Source organism: Pteronotus mesoamericanus, unplaced genomic scaffold (assembly GCF_021234165.1).
Source record: "Pteronotus mesoamericanus isolate MK-2021 breed Mesoamerican mustached bat unplaced genomic scaffold, CSHL_Meso_final scaffold_174, whole genome shotgun sequence".
In the NCBI taxonomy this organism is placed as follows: Eukaryota; Metazoa; Chordata; class Mammalia; order Chiroptera; family Mormoopidae; genus Pteronotus; species Pteronotus mesoamericanus.
In genome coordinates, this window is record NW_026555309.1 from 5,267,907 (window position 1) to 5,290,551 (window position 22,645).

General features: G+C 39.2%; 1 protein-coding gene across 1 annotated transcript in view; it reads left to right on the forward strand.

Annotated features, from left to right (window-relative positions):
- Positions 1-22,645, forward strand: part of NKAIN3 (sodium/potassium transporting ATPase interacting 3) — a 527,170-nt gene that overhangs the window by 499,415 nt on the left and 5,110 nt on the right. The window contains 1 exon segment of the mRNA XM_054590189.1: positions 17,743-17,822. Coding sequence (XP_054446164.1) covers positions 17,743-17,822 — 80 coding nt within the window.

Below are 22,645 nucleotides of genomic sequence, written 5' to 3' on the forward strand. Positions count from 1 at the left end.
ATCATGGCAGTGAGTAGAAGACATGAGCCCACTTCCAGGCCTGGTCCCTGAATAACTTCCCCATGTGATTCTCCATGTTCTTCCCCTTTCTACCTGTTGGATACAGACAAGCATAGAAGCTTTGGTAGCCGCGTGTTGAAAATGGTGGAACTACAATATTGAAGGGACCTTGGTGACTGAGCCACTGCTTGGAGGAGAGTTGACCACATAACTTGGGAACACGATGATAAGTGCCTTGGAGGTACAGGCGCCGAGGTGCACCCAGGAGTGTGTGTCAAGGCCCCTCCCCCCACCCAGGTGGAGCCCTTGCAGTAGAAACAGGCAGGGTCCTCCTGCCACCCAAGTGGGGAGAGCGTCTCCAGCATTCCACAAGCACGCAAGTGCCTCCTGGGGGCCTGGGAAGGTCTCGTAGAGGACGGCACTGAAGCTGAGACCTGAGAGGGAGAGGATAAAAGAGTACCTGTGAGGTCAGCGGCAGGAGGGGCTTCCTGACCAAAGGAGCAGTAAGGACATAGGAAATCACTTCCTGAATAAGCTTCCAGACAAAACAAAAGCTTTGACTTCAGGAGCAGCTTCCTACTGAGTACTCTGGAGGGCCAAAAGGTCCTGGGCTTCCCTGGCCTGTTGACTCTCACAAGAGCAACGAATTGAAAGGCAGATTGTATCTGGGACCTAACTTTAACCCCCGTGTTCACCACGAAGTCCATGGGAAAATGCTGAAAAATATACCACTTTTTTACACGTTGTTACAAAAAGTGCACAGCTTAGACTTAAATATTGTTTTCTTCTCATTATTCTATATTTGCCTCACTTTCTATTCATTCAGCTACATGTTTATTTGGAAAAGCAAATTAAATGTTTCTTTTTTATGTAAGGGAAACAAAGGCTCAGTAACTAGTCTTACAGTTGAAGCTGGGGTGTCATACTGTGACTGTGTTTTCCTCCTAATTGAGACAGCAAAAACACAAGAAAACAGGCAAAGGCCCTAGTTTCTTCAGGACTTAGTCACTGCACTTTTTTTCCTTCACATTTTGAAAGCAAATTCAGGCTTTAATAATCAGTTTTCTCTTCCTTGGTATTTTTTTTCAAAGGCCCTGTTTTTGTAAGAAACTACATTTCACTGGGCTATTCCTTCATCCCCAGCAAACATTTCTGAGTAGGAGGTGTTAGGAGGCATTCTAAGTTATTGCTCCTGGTGTCCAATAACCTGGGAATGAGAGTCTGTCTTCACGCCCTGAAGGCCATGTTATTTCAGAAAGTTACAGCTCTTAAAATTGTTCTCTAATAAAAGCAAGTGTCACTAATTCTCAGTAAAGTGAGCTTTGCAGACAAGACCAGCTGTGAATGTTGAAGAAGGAGAAGCACGAGAAGGAGCAGCGAGAAGGGAAGGGGGAGGAGGAGGGAGGGAAGACAGAAGCTTCAACAACAGGAGTCCATACTGCAAACTGAACGCAGACGAACATTTTCAGGTGTCACTACACATTTCCTGATGTCCACGAAGGAAACTTTTCTGCACAGAAAAATTCTATGTATAGCTATTCTGGGCTTAAATCACTATGCAATTTCTTAAAGTGACAAATTTTTTAAAACCAGTTTTTTCTGAAACCTTAAATGCTAAATAGAATTTCTTTCAGTATTCCATTTAAAAATCTAGTAAATTTTAATAATCACTTCTTTGGAATTTCTTGTTTCTTTTTATTGTGATAAAATATACATAATGCAAAATTAATCACTTTTCATTGACCATTTAATTGAGCATTTTTAAGTGTCCAATTAAATAGTGTTAAGTACACTCAGAATGTTGTACAACTATCAGCACTATCTATTTTCATCCCGAGAAAAGCTCTATAGCCCTAAACCATGACTTCTCAGCTCCCCGCAGCCCTGCAGGCCCTGCTAACCTCTATGTATTTACAAATTCTGGGAACCTCATATAAATGGCAACATACAGTGTTTGTCCTTTTGTGTATGATATATTTTACTTACTATAATGTTTTCCAAGTTCATCTATATTGTAGCATGTATCACAATTTCCTTTCTTGATAAGGCTAAATAATATTCCACTGAACTTTCAGTAACTTTTTGATCTACTTAAATTCAATAATCTAAATATTTTCTTAAATATTATACAGATTTGATAAAGTTTTTCCATGTCTTTCAACTTAAAATCACAGGTGCAAATTTAATTACCCAGTTCAAATTTTGAGTTGGTTTTACAAAGTGAATCTGCCAGATCTAACATAAGCTCTCTGATTATGTTAAGAATCAGGAAGATTTTATATATCAGGTAAACCCAGATTATCCCAATGATTACAAAATCCTAATCTGCACTTCATAAAAAGAGTATTAAAGATGGCTTACTTTGTTCTCTCTATAATCAGTTCCCTGTGTTGAAAATGCATTTCTCCAATAAATAAGCATGTCAAACAATCTGAAGTTGCTACATGTTTAGGGATTTTCAGCTGGGAAGCAGAACCTAAAGTTCAAGAGGATTCTAATTTCCACTATTTTAACAAATTTAACAGCTTTTTCAATAGTTGGTGGAACAAGAGGCGATCTCATTCCATACCTTGCAAATGTGACTAATTCAGCCACCCACAACATAAGGACTCATATGATATACCCAGCCAATCTATTATTTAGAATCGAAGGACACACAAAGAGCTTCCCAGAAAAGAAAAAGCTAAAGGAGTTCATCACCACCAAACCAGTATTATATGAAAGGGTACAGGGTTTTCTTTGAGAAGAAAAAAAGATTGAAAATATGAAATAAAATGTCAACAAATGCATATTAATCAACAATTGATTCTAAAAACAAAGTAAACAAGCAAAACAGAAACAGAATCATAGATACATAGAAAATTTTTGATGGTTGCCAAATGGGAGGGGGGTCGGGGGGTTGAGTGAAAAAGGTGAAGGGATTAAGAAGTACAAACTGGTAGTTACAGAATAGTCATGGGGTTGTAAAGTACTGCAGAGGGAATAGAGTAACCAGAGAATATATATGCACAACCCATGGGCACGGACAACAGTGTAGGGATTGCCCGAGGCAGTGGGGGGGTGGGGCTGGGTAGAAAGGGGCAGAATGGGAAAAACTGGGACAACTGTAATCAAATAAACAATAAAATATAATTTAAAATAAATAAAATTAATAAATGTATTCTTGGGTGAGGATTTTAAAAAAGATTTGCATAGAAAGAATTTACTCCTATTAAGAATTTCTTTTTGGTTGATTCTATACTTGGTAACTCTTTAAAACATTTTAGTATCTTCCCATGTGCTTCAAAGATACCAATCCTGATTTTCAACACTTTGTTGACATTCTGTTTGCTTCTTTCAACCACATTGCCTCAGAATTCTGTATTCTTTCTATATTCTAGGTACGTTGCCAATCCTTGTAGACATTTAAATGTTTGATTGGGTTCTGCATTTCTGTCATATCTCTTCTTGTTCTGAAGTCAATGACCTGGTCAGATCCAAAAGTATTTACAGTCCAGACCTAGCATAGTAGTGTTTAATTTTAGAGCTTTAAACAAGCTTAAATACCCAATCTTTTATTGATTCATTAATTAATTCATTCAAGAAAGAGGTATTGGAAGATTTCCGTGTATTAGACCACAAGGATACAGACAAAATAAGACTTGGTCCCTCTCCCAGGAGATCTTGCATTCTGTTAAGTGACCCAGGCATGTAAATAATTGCAGAAAAATGAAGAGCAGATAATGGCCTGTACAAAGTGATCAGATGCACAGAAAATAAGCAGAGGCTGACTGTGTCTCAGGGCGCCAAGCACGGCTGCTCAGAGCATGTGAACATGGTCTCATATGAAGAATATTAAGTCACTAGAAAGAGAACAAAGAAACTGAATTTTAAATACTGGGGAAAATATGTCAAAGGAGCTTGGGAAAACCATGGAATATTCAGAAGGCCTGAGGGAAACCTGGATTACACAAGAAGGAATGAGTAGTTGGGGATGTTCAGTTCACTAAATGAGTGGTGGGATCAGTCTTTCAGGGAACTTGGATTCTGTCTTACAACAGTGATTCTCAATCTATTTAATATCGTGGCGTTCACAGAGAATGCTAACATTTATAAGGCACTCTGGGGTAAATAAATTACTTTTCTCCCTGCAAGACTGACTGACTCAGAGGGCTAGTTACCTTAAGCCTCACTCAGCGAATACACACACATACACACACACCCCCCTCCAACAAAAACCACAAAAACCAGGGAATGAGGGACTCAATACCTTGTCGTATCTGTACCTACTCAGGCCACAGCAAGTGGGATGCTTTGGTAGATAATGTGGAGTCAACGAATGGACTTAATCTTGGGGAGAATATGGTAGATGCAATTTTCTTTGAATAGCAATTCACAGAAGGGGGAAAAATGAGATCTCAGAAGAAACGGCATTTTTTTTTGGATGAAGATTGTATGAGGAAAGAGAAATCCAAAAGTAATAATATTGGCTATTAAAAAAATAAATAATAGTCAAAGGAGAAATATCCAAAATTGTAGGAGCAAACGTAAAAATAGGAATTGTAGAGAGACTTCAAAATCAACAAGTGTTTTTCACTTAATTTATAGAGCAAAGTAAAACATTGGCTATATTTAAGTGAGAATGATAAAAAATATATTGGGGAAAACAACTGGATAACCAAGAAGAAACATATTACTTAGGGGAAATGTTATAACTACTGAGACAAATTCATAGAATTGGTTTTAGCTCTTACTTTTCTGAGCATTATTTTTCCTCTCAGCCATTCCATTCTGCTCTATTGGCCCTAAAGAGATTTTATAAATTTATTATTCTATTATTTAAGTATTATCCACTCTTAGAAAATTTTAAGTGGGAAGAAATTGTCAGCACTGATTATGGGAACATTTGATTCCAGAGATCTGAACCCACGAGAGGAACAAAAGCTGGAAACATAGCCAAATAAAAATGAAAAGGGAGCTCCAAAAATAGAAAAGAGAGTTGTGTTCATGATTTCTTTTAAATCTTGTTTTTTCTAGAATAAAATGTTCTTCCTAATGAGCCCAGCAGTAGTGACAAAATGGCCTTCAGCCACCAGTGATTCTGAACAGACTTAAGTGAAATATTACAAAAACTTTGAAGGACAAACTGTAGTTGACAACAGCCATTCCATCCAGTCACTGATGAAGATTAACTGAAGGGGTTAATCTTCCACTGTAGGAAAATAGTGCACAATTTGAATGGGTTTAAATAGCTGAGTAAAGAGAATAGAAAATGCACTATAAAAAATGACCAAAGAAAGAAAGGGGAATGGGAGAACTAGCTACTTTCTTGCCAAATATGAGAAAATGAAAACTAAAAGGTGTATGTGTGTTGAAGAGGTAGGATGGTGGGAGCCAATGTTACAGACGTCCTTATAGATGTGATACGACTTGCCACTCAGAGCAAGGAAAGAACTCACAGTAGTAGTTGCTTATTATCAAAGCACTCTGTAGGGTCACTATACTAATTAGCTCCCCCCCCATACAAGAATCAAAGACAAAATACTAAAGATAGTCCTGGGGATCCTTGCAGAACAACTAGAATAACTATGTCAGGGAAAAGGTGCACAAAGGGAATATATTACCTATTAAGAATGCTATGTAGTCACTTACAAGACCGAAAGAGAGAGAGAGAGAGAGAGAGATCTCCCCTCAGTGTCTGTGCTATTGTTGGGGAAGAGCAGTAGGGAATAAAAGCAATGCCGGTCAAAGATAACCAAGGGGTGATGAGAGTGTCACACGTGCACACAGGCAGGCCGTGTGTGCACTGGGTGAGTCACTTGCCGCAGATGCAAGCACACAGAAGGAATAGCCAACACCAGCCCGGGACAGAGGGAGAGCCTCGCTTCTACTTGACACTACCCACAAATTCTGCCTCCACTGAGCTTTATTTTCTTTCTTGGTGCTCACAGATGATGAAACCTCAGGCTTCAAAAAGTGGCACACTAATCAATTTCTCCTCCTCCAAAGTAGCTACTCTTTCCAAATATGAGAAAATCAAACTAGACACAAATTCAATACAGGTTTCTCAAGGACAGACAGTCTTCTGGGAACTAGGGGGAAGGAAATGTAGGAATTCTGGCAAATCATTGTTATCCTCAGCTAAACAGAGCTTTTAAAATTTTTGAAATCAATAGTTCATAGGAATGTGTTGTCAGGATTAGATAAATGTGTCGATAATATCAATAACAGCGTGCTGTTTGCTGTACACTTTTGCGCCCCCACGCTTCAAGGTCATTATCTCATCTGGGGCACCCACATCCTGCGAGTCAGTCACTGTCCTCATGTTAGAGACAGTACCCTGAGGTTTTTCTCAGCTCACGTAGCCTGTAAGGAGTGGAACTAATTTGTCCAGCTTTGTCAGGTACCAAAGGCCAACATGTTTGCCAACATGCTTTCCAGCATACAGTTGTGCCTTTCTTTCCAACAGGAAGAACTAAAAACTTTATAAATAAGTAAAGGAAGAGATATTGGTCACTCACTAGATTAAAACCAGAACATTCATATTTAAATATTATATGAGAATACATATTACGTGCACAATGTGGAGAAAAATAATAATGGGCTAGTCCACTGAAATTTAAGTGGATATGGGGAGTCACATGTAATGTAACACATACAATGATTTTGCTCCAAATCAATTGTCTTGTTTTAGCACAAAATACTCAATATGCATTTTATCATTAGAATAACAGAATCTCAGGATCCAACTCAAATATCACAAAATTGTGAAAACCAACCCTTCCCCACCTCCTTCTCCCACCCCGCACACAAACTGTGTTTAATAACTGTAAAATTCTGTAGGGCCATACAATCAAATTGGAAGAATCTACCATTATTAAAGTCTGGCTCAATAAATTATAAGAGAATTTTATATAAGACAAATGTCATGGGTTTGATTATAAAAAAGTAAAAATGTGACTTCCCTTATTTTCTCAAAACCAGACTTAGCATTTCTTCCTCATGGTAGTCACTTCCAGGAAAACTCACCATTTCAGGGATTTCACAGCCATATCAGCTGTTCAGCTCAGGAGGGTCGTCCTTTTCCCAGCACTGATTCTGAGGTCAAAGTCTACGTCGTGATGCAGGATGTGGGAGTAGGGCTGGGCACCCACGTTTCCTCCTATCTCTCCTGCTGGCATCCACGGAGCTGAAGAGCGGCCCCCTGTAGTCTGAGTTGTCAAGCATGTCTTGTTCTTGGCTGGCAGCTCTCTGTGTTCAAGCTACGGTGGGGCCTGGGGCCCCAGACCTACTTCTGAACACAGTAACTCTTCTTCACACCTGTCTTCCGTAATCACACAAATGTCTCTTGTTCAAATTCTAACCCAGAACCATACAAAAAGGGCAATTCAGGAAACATAATTCCAGCTGAGATAAACTGACATATGACAAAATCACTATAATATTTAATAAATAATAAAACTGAGACATCACTCATTTGAATGTATCACATGGAATCTTAATGCCATAGCAATTTAATACCCATTATCATCCATTTAAAAAGCTTTAATAAACAGTTGGAACTTTAAATTCTTATTTTCTTTTGTAAATTTACCTTCATTTCATTCATCCATAAAACTATTTCCTAATGTAATATATTTATTCTTAAAAGTGTTTTTAATCTACCATACATTTCTTCGATGAGAAATTACTTATAAATTAGAATTTCATTTTTAATGTTACCTTTTAATAAATAAAGGCTCTTAATTTGTATAATCCAGTTATCAATCTTAAATCTTAAATTAGGAAGTTTTCTTCAAGGCTGCCTTAACTAATCTTGAGCCTTTGCATTAAAATCAGCATTTTAATTAAACTGCTGAAATTTTATAGGGAGTGCTTTGAATCCTATAGATTAATTGATCTACAGATCAAATTATATCTTTATAATATTGAGTTTCACAATCTATGAATGTTTTATATTCTTCCTTTTGCTTAAGACATCTTTAATTTCTCTCAGTATATTTTATTATATTCTGTTAAGAAGACTTGCAAATATTTTTATTTAGTTTTATGAATAAAAATTTTATTTTTTCCTGTGACCAGATTTTAAGTGTTAAAATTTTTCTTTTGATGGGTTTATAATTAATATTAGCCCCAACACCCTGCACAGTTAAAAATATACTTATGACACCCCAAAAATTTAACTACTATAGCCTGTTGTTGACCAGAAGTCCTACACAATTAACATGTATTTTACATGTTATATGTATTATAGACAGTATTCATACAATAAAGTAAGCTAGAGGAAAGAAAATATTATTAAGAAAATAATAAGGGGGAGAAAATATATTTGCAGTATATATTGAAAAAAATCAGCATATAAGTGCAACTCACACCCATGTTGCTCAAAGATTCACTGTACAGTTATTGACTATCAACATGATTGAGCAAACATAAATTCATCAATACTTGTAATACATTTATGTTTGCTCAAACATGTTGGTAACCACAAATTGTAATTATAACCCTATCCAAAGAAAAACTTAAACAAAAAATGAAATATTTGTAGGAAGGGCACCTTTTAATGAAATGAAGAGTTTTGTTTCAGTTAGTTCACATATTCATGGATGAATATTAGTTATTGCTAGAATGAGACAATATTGCTACCTAAGGTACTTTAAAATATTTGGCCCTAATGTTGTATTTACTGAATACTTGTTTACAGGAATAAATAAAAATATGAGAATGAGAGGAATTTAGTCATAGCAGTCTCACTCAATGATTACAATTCCTTCTTTTCCCAGTAAGTTTGAGGGCCTATATGGTACCCAGCACTATTCTAGCAGAGAAGAAAATCAGACAAGATCAAACAAAACTTCTCATGTGATAAAGCTTAAATTGTAATGAAGAAGTCAGACAACAAATAACATTTTTAAAGTAAAATGTAGACTATGCTAAATAGTAGTAAGTACAAAAGAGAAAAATGAAGCAGGAAAGGAGAAAAGACAAGTGAGGGGAGTGAAATTAAAGATAAAGTGGCTGAGATTTATGTTAAAAAGTACATAGTGATATATTATTAAAAATTATTTTTAAAGAACTACAGCTAATAAATTGTTTTGGAAACAAAAAGTTAGAAACTAGCTCCCTTGCATGAGTAGCTATTATTTTGTCATCACAGAAAATTAAAACTGCCACATGGTTCAGGGCGCTGCAGGATGTTCCCCAGGAGAGTGCCCCAAGGCAAGATTTCGGGGGGCGGGGGGGGGCTGGGACAAATGCCTTTCCTTGCAAAGTGGAGAGGTCACAAATGTGGAAGGGAATGGGGGAACCAAGAATCAGAAGGGCCACATGTACTTTCTCAGGACACATAAATTATGGAATTAAGGCCCTTGGAATGGACTCCTTGAAACTGTGCACACCTGCACACCATTTGGGAAGTTTGCTCATACAGCCAGGGCACGCCTCCCCCAAGTTGAAGACTGCTGGCCGCCTATGGCCGCCTCTCTCCCTTGCCAGCACGACGAGGGGCTAGGAGTCCTGGGGTTGCTCCCAGACCCTCCAGACTCTCCCAGTGACAATTTTCAGTGTTTCTCAGACCATATTGTAGTCAGGGACAATTGAGCTCTATTACTTCTTGCTGTCAGTACCTGGGACTGAAGGGAGCAAGACAGAAGCGAGAGAGTCCATTTTGTGTGGATGTTACCAAGCAGAAGAGGTACAAATGTTGGAAAGCTGTGATACTGGCAACTCAACCTATGGGACTGCGAACTCTTCCCTTGCACCTGGGAATGACATCCTGGAGCAACTCCTTGGTCCCACGTGTTTCCCTTCTTCAGTTTGCTGTGCTTCCCAAAAGGTGGAGATCTTAAACTTTTGGCATCATAAAGAGAACAGCAATGAAGAGCCATAAAGCTTGCACTGGGGTATCATCTGCTGGTGAACAGCCCTTAGAGTTCATGAAGTGCTCGTAGGGAAGTGGCAGCACAGCTCCAACGACCGCCTCTGGGCAGAGGGTGTTTCAGGGCACTGTCAAGTTCACTGTGCCCAGCAGACCCATCATGGCGCCCCTGGGAGCCTCCCAACTGTGGCCTGGGTCATGCCTTCTGAAGCCCAGATTCTTCCAATCTAGCAGCTCGTTCCCTAGTAACACGGGCAGAGTTTAGCTGCCAGCCATCTTTGTAATAATGGGTCTGTCCTAAAGCCCTCATTACCTGTGGGGTGCTGCAAAATCCTTTCTCCAGGCTTTTTAGGGCTTCTCTGCATGAACTCCGTTGGCCTCGAGCTCCACCCTGGTTTTTCTCTTAGGAAATCCTATCACAGCACAAGCAAATCACAATGTAACAGCCCCAATATTTGAGTTATTTAAGGCTTGAGCAATGCTTCCTTAAGACATTTCTGCTGGCAACTTGCAAAATGAATGCTTATTAGAACAATCTAATAACTACAGAACAGGAACAGTAAAAGACCAGCAAGCAAATTCAGAATATGTTAATTGGTCCCCATTGTCCAGGGTCTTTTCATTATTCGGAGCTGAAGGCAATGTTCCAGGGGCTCAGAGTTCCTCACTTCAATAACAAGGCGGCAGGCAAGGTAGCTGGATCAGAAACAAAACACCTACATTCCGCTTAGTTATTCAGTGAATGCAGTGAAACCCAGGACCTAAGTGATAGCTTGAGAGCTCACTGGGAAGGGCCTTAGGTTGTTGCTTTAGGTGTATTAAGTCAGTCAGGTGAGTGAAGAATTGGGCCACTAGCACTGAGTTATCTATTGGAAACTTTATTTATGATGGGAAAGTTTCCTGGAGTCCACTGGAACAGTTGCAATTGTATGTGTATCTTTTAAAGTGAAAAACAAGTCTGTATTTGTATGGTAGATGTTACTTTAAATCCTGAGTAGCTTTGTAATTAATCCTTTCAGGTCAGTGAGAATCCTTGTCAGGATATTTGGTAACAAGTAACATAAATTTCTTCCAAGAAGTTGCTTGGCTGAGCTGTTGGAAGTTGGCACAGGAAATAGATTTGAAAGGATTGCAAACAACAGGGTTTCTTGGACGCAGGCCCTCCCTCTAGGATCTTTTATAGTCACACAGTTTCCGAGAATGAGTGAGGAGTAATGTTCTGTATAACTGACTTTTCTGGACAATTGATGTCACCTCTTAATGGAGCTAAATTTTTGTTCTAAATTTCAAGACTTGTTTAAATTTTATTTTTCTCTGGTAGTTGACATACAATATTTGGTTCAGGTGTACAACCTAGTGATTAGACATTTATGTAATTTATGCAATGATCATGTCAATGGGTCCAGTACCCACCTAGCACCACACAGTTATCACAATATTACTGACTGTGTTCCCCACGCTGTACTTTACGTCCCCGTGACTGTTTTTATAACTGGCGGTTTGTACTTCTTAATCCCCTTCACCTTTTTGCTCATTCCCCCACCCCTCTCTCACCTGGCAACAATCAAGATTTTAATAACCAGAGAATATGAAATTCAACGTGACTGTCCTGCAGGTCACTAAACAAGCTGTCCCCCAACCCCCCTGCACCCCGCCCAGGCCTTCTGTTTTCCTACCTCTTCCATGGCTGCTCTTGTGCCAAGGCTCCATATATGGTGGATGTTTCCCTTCTAACTGTCCTTTCTGTATACCTCTGAAACCTACCCATGACTTCGCTATTACTTTTTATGATTTATTGGAATACATCTCTTTATTCTACTCCTGGAGAAATTACTTAATTCAGCATCTTCTCATCTCACATCTTTTGCATTTAAGTGAATTTTAGAGAGCATAGTTGCTTTACTTTCTTAACAGTGAACTATGACTACCTTTCTGCAAACTTAAAAGCTGAAGGACGTTCCTGCTGGGTTGTTTTGAAGTCTTTTGTTAAGTCATCTTTTTAAAAAAATTCTTCAATGTTTTTAAAGCATTTGACATCATTTTTTTTAAAAAGCTTTGAGAATCTGTAAACTTTCCCTCCATTTACACTTCAATTTACCCCTTTACTTGAACTGTCTTCTCACTCTGGCAAAAGGGAACTGTTGGCATATGCATAAAGAAACCTCTTTTTTTAATATGGAAACATCATTATCTCATGGACTTGTAGGGTTTCTGTTGCCAAAAGAGCTACATTATTGTGTCCCTTCCATAAAAGGTTCTTGATGTTCTGTTTCTTAATTGCCTACTTTTCAATGATTCCTCCCTAATAGCTACACATTTTTATAGCCTTGTCTAGTTCTGAAAGCTTGATCATTTAAGTTTTACCAATATGTAATATTTTATTTTTAGATTTCTGCAAATTTTATATCACACTAGAATCCTGACATGCAGAGGAAATGTACCTCATTTACAGTGCTGTCCGCAGGGGTGACCACATGTCCTTGTTTGGTTGGAACATTGTTTACACAAGGTGCCATGGCAGCCTGTCTAGTTCAGATTTTGGCCTAGCTGGCTTAGTTTACAGATGAAACTTTGGTATTAATAGTTATATGAAGATGATCTAGGACAGGTAAACTGACAGCCCTTCAGGCTTCCTCAAGGTGAGTGAGATTGTTACCGAACATGGACCTGTTATGCGTGGGGCGCGGGGGAGCCCCAGATGCTCTTACCAGAACAACGCACCCCCTTCCCCCCGTCTCTCTGTTCTAGGTTCTTTGCCTGCCGCCCTTAAAAATTGTGGCTCTCAATGGCAGTTTGGTGAACAGGAAAAGAACTATTTATTCAAAAGTTATACAGGTTTTGAGTAACAGCTAAATGTTGCCATTAAATCTCAGAATCCCTTTAAAACACCCACCAACACACACAGTCCTGCCTTCCCCCCTTTACCCAGTCAGGCAAGTCAAGGGTACCGTCCTTCAGAAGAAAAAGAAGTCCGGGGCTCAGCTAGACAGGCCTCTCGCTGTTCCCAGCACCATCCGCTGCATTGCCACAACCTCCAGTTCTTATTCAGAACCATGTGGCACCTTCTCGTGGCCCACTAGCAAGAGTCCTTTCTCCCCTTTCCTTCCTGCATTGTCTTCGCATTGTTCCCCCGTGGCATGAAGCGAACCATCCCCGAGCTCTCATGCACATGCACTGTAACCAGGGGGACTGCCTACATGGCTGCTACACCTTGCTCTCCTGCTTCCTAAGCCACGTGGTCAAGGGAGCCCCTACTCCGCTCCCAAAACAACATCGTCAAAAGCCTCTAGCATGGCTGCCATGCCTGGGCTTAAATCCTGGCACGAATCTTCCCCTGTAAACCCATTATGGACTCCCTCAGCAAGTGCTGCAACCTCGAGAGCTGCTGCCCAGATACATCCTGGGTTTAAGTTATACAAATCTTCCTGGTTAGCCTTGTTGATATGCAAAATAACTATCTTTGCATATGAAGTTTAAAGCGCTCCTGCTGTTATTAACATGCAAAACGACTCTCAAAGGCCCTGCTCCAGGTCGCTTTGAAGCTGGCTTGTTATTCACATTCAAAGTAACTCTCTAAGGCCCTGCTCCCTGTCTCCGATCCCCAGGGAAGGAGGGGGAGAGGGAGGGATGAGAGCATCCTATATTTTCCTTAGGCACCCCAAGTTCTAGATCACATTACAAATCCCCTTTTGGGGGAGCCTAGCTTCACCCAGTTACAAGATGTTAATGCAATGAGTAGAATTCTCTTTTAAACACATGGTCAAATCTGTAATAAGGCCAATACCACCACCCCCTTCCTCCCAAATCTTTAAGTAAGCAATGTAATTAGCACCTTCCTTTCAAGCACAGTAGGCAGGTCATTGGATTTAAAAGGTAGAATGGTGGAAAGGGGTGGCAGAGATGGCTAATTCTTTCCTGCGTCCAGTGGAGGTGGGGAAAGTTCTGAAAGTTTCAGCTCCTACCAGCAGTTCAGCGTCCCAGACCAGGACTGGTAGACGGGTCAGTATAGAGCACCGGGCTGTTCCAACAGTGGGAGAGAATTTCCCACAGAGCTAACATAACAATATTTTGCCAGTTCACCAGATGCTTTCAGCAGAAAACCAATTAAGTTTTCAAGTATGGTTTGATTTTTTAATCCAATTCATGGAATCAAAGTAAACTTTTAGATATTCAATTATGTCTAAGCTAACACTTCTAATGTTTTTTTAAATGGTGTGATAATTCAGTAAAGGAATGAATACTAAAGATAAAATTATTTATTTTGTGGTAATAATACAAATTTTGGTGGAGCACAATATTCTGGGTTTAAAAAGCATAGACTTCTTATTAAATTAAGAAATTTGTGAAGCAGAAATGTATTTGGAATTCAGGTGCACAGGTACTTTGTAATTGCTTCCCAATAAAGTTGAATGCAGTATTTTAACAATGAAAATAGAAACTCAAGTTTTCAAAATTTATATCTTTCTATATACACACGCATATTAAGGGTAATAAACTGGAATTTTTTCACCTTTTGGCTATTATGAATAATGCTGCTATATGTAAACAAACTTTTGTGTGGACATATATTTTCATTTCTCTTGGGTATGTACCTAGGAGTGGTACAACGGGGTCATATGGAAACTCTGAGTTTAACCATAGTAACTGACTGTTTTTCAAAGTGGCTCCACCATTTTCATTCCCACCAGCAGGGTATGAGTGTTCCAATTTCTCCACATCCTCACCAGCATTTTATTTTTATTATCTGATTTTTTTTTTTAATTCTGGATTAGTGGGTATAAAGTAGCGCCTCACTGTGGTTTTAATTTCTATTTCCCTGAGAATATTTTTGTAATGAGATTGATGTTGAAACAAACAAAAACAACTTCAGAATGACAAAATACACTTTCTCTCTTTGCTTCTCTTGTTCACTCAGAGTTAGAAACACTTCAGCCTTTAAAGAACTACTTTGTACACGAATCTAAGTTTCCTACAATAGTTTTGAGCATTTTTAGAAATGAGACTTCTATATATTAGTTGCTCAGCATTCAAGATCAGCTGAAATATTTAAATTGAATCATTCAACAAATGAAGTATCCCCAAAATCATCTTTTGAAGCTTTTAGTAAATGGCAATAATTGGAAGCTTATAAAAAGGAGCACTTTGAAATTTATGCTCACAAAAGCAAGGGAACTGGACAAATTAAATAATAAGAGCTCAAATGTTTTACAAGATTTCATTTGTAATTTTATAATTTCCTTTTGAAATATTTATCTCAACTTGAGAAAAAATTCTATCCTGCATCAGAATAGAAAGAAGCTGATTTGTGAGAAGGTCTAAAAATTTTGCAGCTGTATTTGGTAAAAAGAAATGAATATAATTTATAATATAAAATTTAAAATATATAATTTATTTTTGTTTAGTAAAATTTTTGGCAAAGAAAAATACACTGAATGGAAGTAAAATAACAGTGCCTGGGAAAAGATTTGGGCTAACCTGTATTATTAATAGATAATATATGATATATAATATATCATATATGATATGTATTTTTAGACAGATTATATCTATATAATATATAGATTACATCTATATAACATACAGATTATATCTATATAATATAACCTGTATAACCAAAAACATCCAGCCATTGTTAATATAACAAGAATGGTTTGTGCAACATTGATGTAACCTGACCCCCAAGGAAGGTGGACTAGAATGGACATGTGTGAACAATGATGACTTCACTGTACTAGTCAGTGGGCGTTGACACCTTGGGCAAGCATGTGGACTGTGTGGCCATCCCATTCAAAATGACTGAGTGAGCAGAGCAACGAATCTGCATTGAATTTTGGGTTAAGCTTGAACATTCCTTCATGGAAACTATTTGGATGATTCAGAAGGCTGCAGCTATGCGCAACTGGTGATTGGCAGCTTCATCATGACAATCCATCCACTTGTGCATCACAATTCGTGCAGAGTCTTTTGGTGAAACGCCAAATCACCCACGTGCCTCAGCCCCACTAAAGCCCAAATTTGGTGCCTTGCAACTTCTGGCTTTTCACAAACTTGCTTGGTGTTTACTGGCACTTATTTGGACAGTTAAAGATACTTTGATTTACAGTTAATTAAGGTATCAATAATTTCAAATATAATAAAAATAAATTTTGAATAATATTGTAAATGAATTTATGAAAATAATAAAACCATACTGAAAAAATATACATTATATGTATATTGCTCCCCAAAAATACTGGTGATATGGTGTATAAAAAACATAGATGGCCAAGAAGCAGATTCACAGCTGCATGAATTTATACACAAAGTAATGATTTTGTTAATGTTACATTTTAATGTCTAAATCATCAATATGAAATTTTGTTTTTATTTGGCTATAAAGCATACATAGATATGCTGTCCTTACTTTTATAAATTTATTTTGAATGTAATTTTTAATTGAACTTTTTTATTCACAAATGTACACATTTATACATTTGTTTATTTTTAATGACCCCTTTAACTTTCAAAGGTGCTTTTGTCAATGATATACTCATTAAACTTTTAGTCAGTGTTATCTTCCTTCTAAATTCTCACCCATTGGCCAGCAGAGTGAAGGAGCAAACGATTGATTAAATATCTAATCTGATAAAAAAAAAAAACACAAACAACCTTGGTCTAATCTGACCCTTTGAGTGGCCCCTTAGGTACTTGCTTAATCTCCCCCAGAAAATCTTTTCAATGCCCCAGAGAGTGCCCACCACTGTGTCTCTCCTAAGGTAGTGTCCAGGGGACTTATGGGACTTAGTAGGAAAAAGATAAGCTTCAGGTTTCTGTGGTCTCAAGCAGAATCAATCATCTGGAGACGGTTCTTTCAACCTGGTTGTTAGTACCTCATGGGACTCCAAGGCTTCTGTCTATACAGTGATCAGGTGAAGCTTTGATTGACCCAGTCTACCTCAGCTTCTCCATTGGAGGCACAGGATAGATCAGATCAGGGATTGATAAGAGTGGCTAGAGCTTAAGTGGGTCATGGATTCACCAGAGCTTCTAGGCTAAGTCATCTCTCTCTAAATCAGTGTTCACTGAGATACCTGTCTTGAGCTGAGGATATATAATAGCCTTCTCATACTGTGTACCTATTCATACACATACACACACAGTTCAGTGTCCTTATATGCTATGTACCTGCTAATGTTAAAGTGCCATAATAAAACTAAAGCTTAGTATAAAGTAATTCATATTTTAACGGACCCCCCAAAAGAGGAAAAATGAACTAAAATTAGCCATGGACATGAGGATTGGAAAAGAAAGACAGAGGCTGTGATCAAGACAGGAAAAACTTAGAATGACTATTACCAAGAACAGCAATTCTACACAGACTGTGAGACAAGCACGGCACTGCCAGAGAGGAGATGAAACCGCTTGCAAAAGTAGATGCCTATTTGTCAGGGATGGTCTGAGGACATAAAGCATGGACATAGATTATGTGACTTCTCAAACGTCTTTCTAATGATGCAATAAATATTCTTAAGAATAAAAAATGGATTCTGGCAACAAAATGAGAGAAGGTATATCTTTTGATATATAGAGGAAAGGGCATAGCTGTATGCCTAAGGACAAACACATTATTTTAAATCTAATGTTATTTAATGTGACTTCATTTTTCACTAAAACCAATAACAACTGTGATTTTTAGTCCCTAAGATGCCAACTTCTTTGTATTTCTTTAAATTCCATTTTTGACCATTAATACTTTGAGCTGTCCTTTATAGTAAACACACATTCTTCCATTTTGTGATAGACAGATTTTTGTTAGTATTATTTGTATGTGTTCTATTTTAAACACCTACTATGATGTGTGTTTTTATTTACACATTTATTCATATTGGGCTATGTTATATTTTCAGTTGATTTCATAGGTGGACTTGATGCACACTCCTACTACCAGGATCATGTTGAGTTAAAGCCAGTTAACCTGTAAGTAAAGGTGTCATGAGATGGAAAATATTAATCCTTCTAACTTGGTCAAAACTAACGAAAACTGAAATAATTTGGATCTGCCACTACTAATCATTGGTTTAATTTTCCACTCATATTTAAAACACACCTTTCACATGTAACCCAACATCATCATTATTATTCATTCTAAAAAGAATTTGAAATGGGTGACATGATTTATGTTTCTATAATTAATTATTTATTTATTTATCAGTAGTTGATTGCCAAATAGGAAAAAAAGGAGTTATGTAGTCTACCAAAGAGAGACTAAATATGTATCTTGGGAGCAGCATGGCTGAAGGAAAAGGGAGAAAGACTAGGTTAGAACCCAGGATCCACGTGTGTGGTCTCAGGGGCCTTCCTTGGTGTCTCTGAGACTTGGTTCCCTCACCCGTGATGTGATTTTGTTAGCAAAGAGGCAAAATCCCTCTTTCTGGGACCCCAAGCAGGTTCTTTCTCCATTAGGTGTTGCAAATGCAAATGCAAAACCAAAAGTGAGCATTAATAGCACAAGCTCTATTTAGTAACTCAACGGCCAGAGAATGGAGAAGTAGGAGCCTAGGAGCCGTCAGGTCAACCTCTCAGGGGCTGAGGTCAGAAACTGTGGATATAGGAGGAGAGACAAAAAAGGGTGGTCTAGGCAGATAAGGGGAAATGGTGGCAGTCCTCTCAGAATCAGTGTTGTGCCTTTTTCTCTTTGTCCTTCTATGGTCCCTTCCAGTCATCATCATCGTGATGGTCAACTGTCCTGGTGCTGGTGGGTATGTCATTTAATAATAGGTAATAAAGAGGTTTGAGGTCCTCTGGATGGCCAGTTCCACAGCCATCTTGGTCTAGGCTGGTGGTAACTGGCTCTGGAGACCTATTAACCACAGGCCAAACTCTTTCTCAGTGATAAACAGAGTTGAGGCAGAGTAGGGCTCTAGCCAAGTGCACTACGGGATAACTGTTTCATAGGGGAGGAGAGAGGATGGATTAAATGGGATAAGCGTGTATAGCATATGGAAAGCTCCCTATGATTGCGTCTAGTGCTCAAATATTTGACTAACCATCACTAGAGGACATCAAAGGAAGTCAGCAACAACAAAAGCCACCTCACACTGAACAGATTTCAGCTGAGTATAAGGAAGAAATCATAGTCACCTGCTTGATAAAATAATAGAAAACAAGAAAATAGATACAATGACTCTATTCCTAGAAAATTCTAAGTAACAGACAACTGTATAAAATAATAACTATCATGTGTTAAGCCTTTGTATATTAATTCACATAACCCTCATGAAAATACTACAATGCACTAATGAATAGCCCTACTTCACAAAGGAGGAAACTGAGATTCATAGACATTAGACAACTTTCCCAAAGTCCCACTAGTAGTAAGTGGTGGCGCTGAAACCTCCCCTAGATGGTGAACCTCACCATGCCTGATATTGTGGACTTTCTCCGATGACCTTCCTATAATGTCAGCCCAATGTTGCACAATTCCATGGCAATATATAAAACAGTCTCTTGTGTAAGAAATACATGTGAAAGTCTTCACTTGCTGCCTCTTTGCCATGGTGGTTCTGCCCAAATCTGCAGCCCTCACCTGCCTCTTTGACGACCACAGCCCTGTGAAGCTCCCTCTGGCTCCTCCTCCTCTCCAGGTTGAATCCATTTTCTTGTGGCAGAATGACCTGAAGGAACCATAGCTCATAAATCAGCAATGTGTTTGCCACATGATAGATGTTGAAATAAATGGGGGTTTTTTTAAAGCAAATTCAATTTGGAAAAATATTAGCCCTACATAACACTCTGGGACTAAGCAGTCACCACCTCATTATTCATGCTACCTAGTGCTCATAAATGACGTACTCCAAAAGTTGACATTTGTGGACCTGGGGAACTTGGCCAGGAGTGAGACAGTAATAACGATGATCAGTTCTTTGGAAGGGAGGACAGAACTGAAGCAATGCCTAATGCTGATGAGGAAAGTCTTGTATATACTTGTTACTCACTAAGAAGGTGATGAATAATTTCTTTCATCCTCACTATGAAAAAAGTAACTCAGCAGAGAAACTGCAATATGAAAAACGTTGGTCAGATGTAAGGTCTTTCTATTAAGAAAGATTATTAAAGGCTGCAATTGATTATTGTTGATATGGAATCTCCTTTCTTGAACGACACATGTGAGTCCATGTGCTCAAAGGGTGTTCTCTGTCATGGCCCAGAGGCAAGTGACTTCCATCTATGTTCCCTAAGGTCCCTTCCATCTCTGTGCATCAAGAACACATAAAATATCCTGTTAAGATTACCTAAAAGGCTTTGGTCGACTCCACTATTTCCTCAAAGGGTTTTCTCAACCACCCTGTTCACTGCTGAACCCTCACACTTTTTAGCTGAATGTAGCATAAACTACAGGCTGCATAAAATAATGGAACAAGTCTGCTTTGACAGATTATGCATATTATGATGTCAGATGAATATGGAATGCCTTTCAACCATGAAGAGAGCAGAAATCTGAAAGATCAAACTAAGCCTGAATTAAAAATCATGGTGCATGAAACAATTTAAAAGGTCAGTATGTGTGTTCCCCACAGGTATGCAAATATTGCACAGTTTATCCAGTCGGCACCAGTCAGCTGCTTGACTTCTTTTAATAAGGATTTTATGGTGGATTCTGTTGTACCCAGTTCAATGGTGCCATATCACCACCCAGCAACAGATTTGAGAAAAAGCCAATCTTCTGTGCGAAATGGTTAGAGAGGGGAGTGAACACTGGTTTGTAAATTTCCTTAGATCTGTAATCACTGTGAAGTACAAAGCCAGGTTTTATGAGGAAGCTGCTTTATTAAGGGGATCAGAAGAATCTTTAGCATATTCCCAGGCACGTGTGTGCGCGGGTAACTTTCAACTCTGCCTTGGTAGGTACAGACAGACAATTCGTAGGTAACGCTGCAGACTTGCATAGGAAGTCTTTGTTCCTGTGTGTGATTGTGTCATTGCCCGTCGTCATAAAGTGTCTTTCCAGGGCCCACAGTCAGATTATGTGTATGGGGTGGGGGTGATATGAAAGGAGTGAGGCAGTTCACATATGAATTTAGTCTTTCATGCTTTCTCTCCTTTCACAGTAATGATACCAAGCCACCAAGGCCTACCGATTAAATAAATTGATTTAGTTCCATTTACAACTATTTATTGATTACTTAGAAAGTGCATACGAGACCTTGTGCTGGGTGCTGTAGACATAAAAATGAGTAATACTTGAGCTTTGACCTCCGGTGCCCAATGATCTAGAAGAAAAGACCCACATAGAATAGGTAGATACAAAACAATGTCTCCAATGCAGTCTTTTGCAGAAGGGGGAATGTTTGCTTCTCGCTGGGGGAGAGGAGGCTTTACTGGGAGATGATGGCTGCATTGACTTTGGAAAGATGATGAGGAGTTTGTCAAAAGTCTTCTGCACGGAGGCTAACCAGCTTGGCCATTCTGCAGAAGATAAAGTTGAAATTTGTGATTATCCCTTCTGGCATTTGCCATACATCTCATAAACCAAACAAAACTACGAGGAAGTGGATGTTTAAGCAGCGCAGGAATCTTGAAGGCTCTGGGTGGGGAGGCCCTGAGAACCTCAGCAGCTATTGTTCCTCCATCTAAACAGTGTCAGTCTTTTTGCCTAAAGCTATAGAGATGCTTTCAGTGACTTTGGGCTGGAGCTGGCTTGAGGATACGATGCACAGGTCGCGGTGGCCTGCGCAGGGTGTTACCACCTCGTCACCACCGCCCCTGAGGTAACTCTCAATATAGCTGCAGCCTGGTTCTTCACCAGGATCTCTTCAGTTTGCTGTTACCACACACTGATCCCAACTTTAAGAGGAGGAGGGTGGGAAGCAGGAGCTGTTCATTAGAGTTGTCATTAGAGCACACAGCCACAGGGTCAGTGGTGGCTTTGAAGGGGACACTGACACCACAACCAGCTTATGGGGGAGGCAGCAGTGGGGGAGGGCATTCAAAAACAGCTTTACCTCTCAGGACAAACAATGGCTTGGCACAAACCCACGCAGCTATGAAAGAGATGTGGAACATCAGGGAGAATCATCGTGAGCAGCTAAATTACTTTAAAGTTTGTCAAAATCAGCAAATTGGTTAGTGACTAGGTAGTGGGAAAACTAAGCTTCATATAGCAGTAATTCTTTGCCTAGGAATAATTAGACCAAGGCAGTTTATCCAAAAAAAAAAAAAAAAAAAGGACAGCTGCGGAATTTCAGAGCCGAGTTCTCCAGCCGAGGCAGAGAGATCTGGTGACGTTAGAAACGTCCATGAGGACAGTGCCCGACTGCAATGCAGAAAGAGCCAAGGAAAGCTTCTCCCAACACTGTTAGCTGACCTTTCTCTAAGGTTTCCACATGACCACTTGACTTTTTTCTGGTATCTGAACTTGTCTGATTGCCTTTGCTGGAGGTTAATTTTTCTCCACAAAAAAAAAAAAAAAGTGTTACATATTCTGTGGCCACTGCTGAGTAAGGGTCTGCTATTGCAGCATTCCCCAACCTTTTTGGCACCCAGGGATGGATTTGGTGGAAGACAGTTTTCCACAGACCAGGGGATGAAGGATGGTTTCGGGATGATTCAAGTGTGTTACATTCAAGCTCACCTCCTGCTGTGTGGCCTGGTTCCGAATAGGCCTGAGCCGGTACCAGTACGTGGCCCAGGTGTTAGGGACCCCTGTGCCATTGCATCTAAGTACTAGGAGGCAAGAAAGGCTAGCCCTGATTCCAAGCATCTCTGCAGTCAGCTCGCACCCAGACCTTCGCTGCCTGTCCTCTGCTCCAA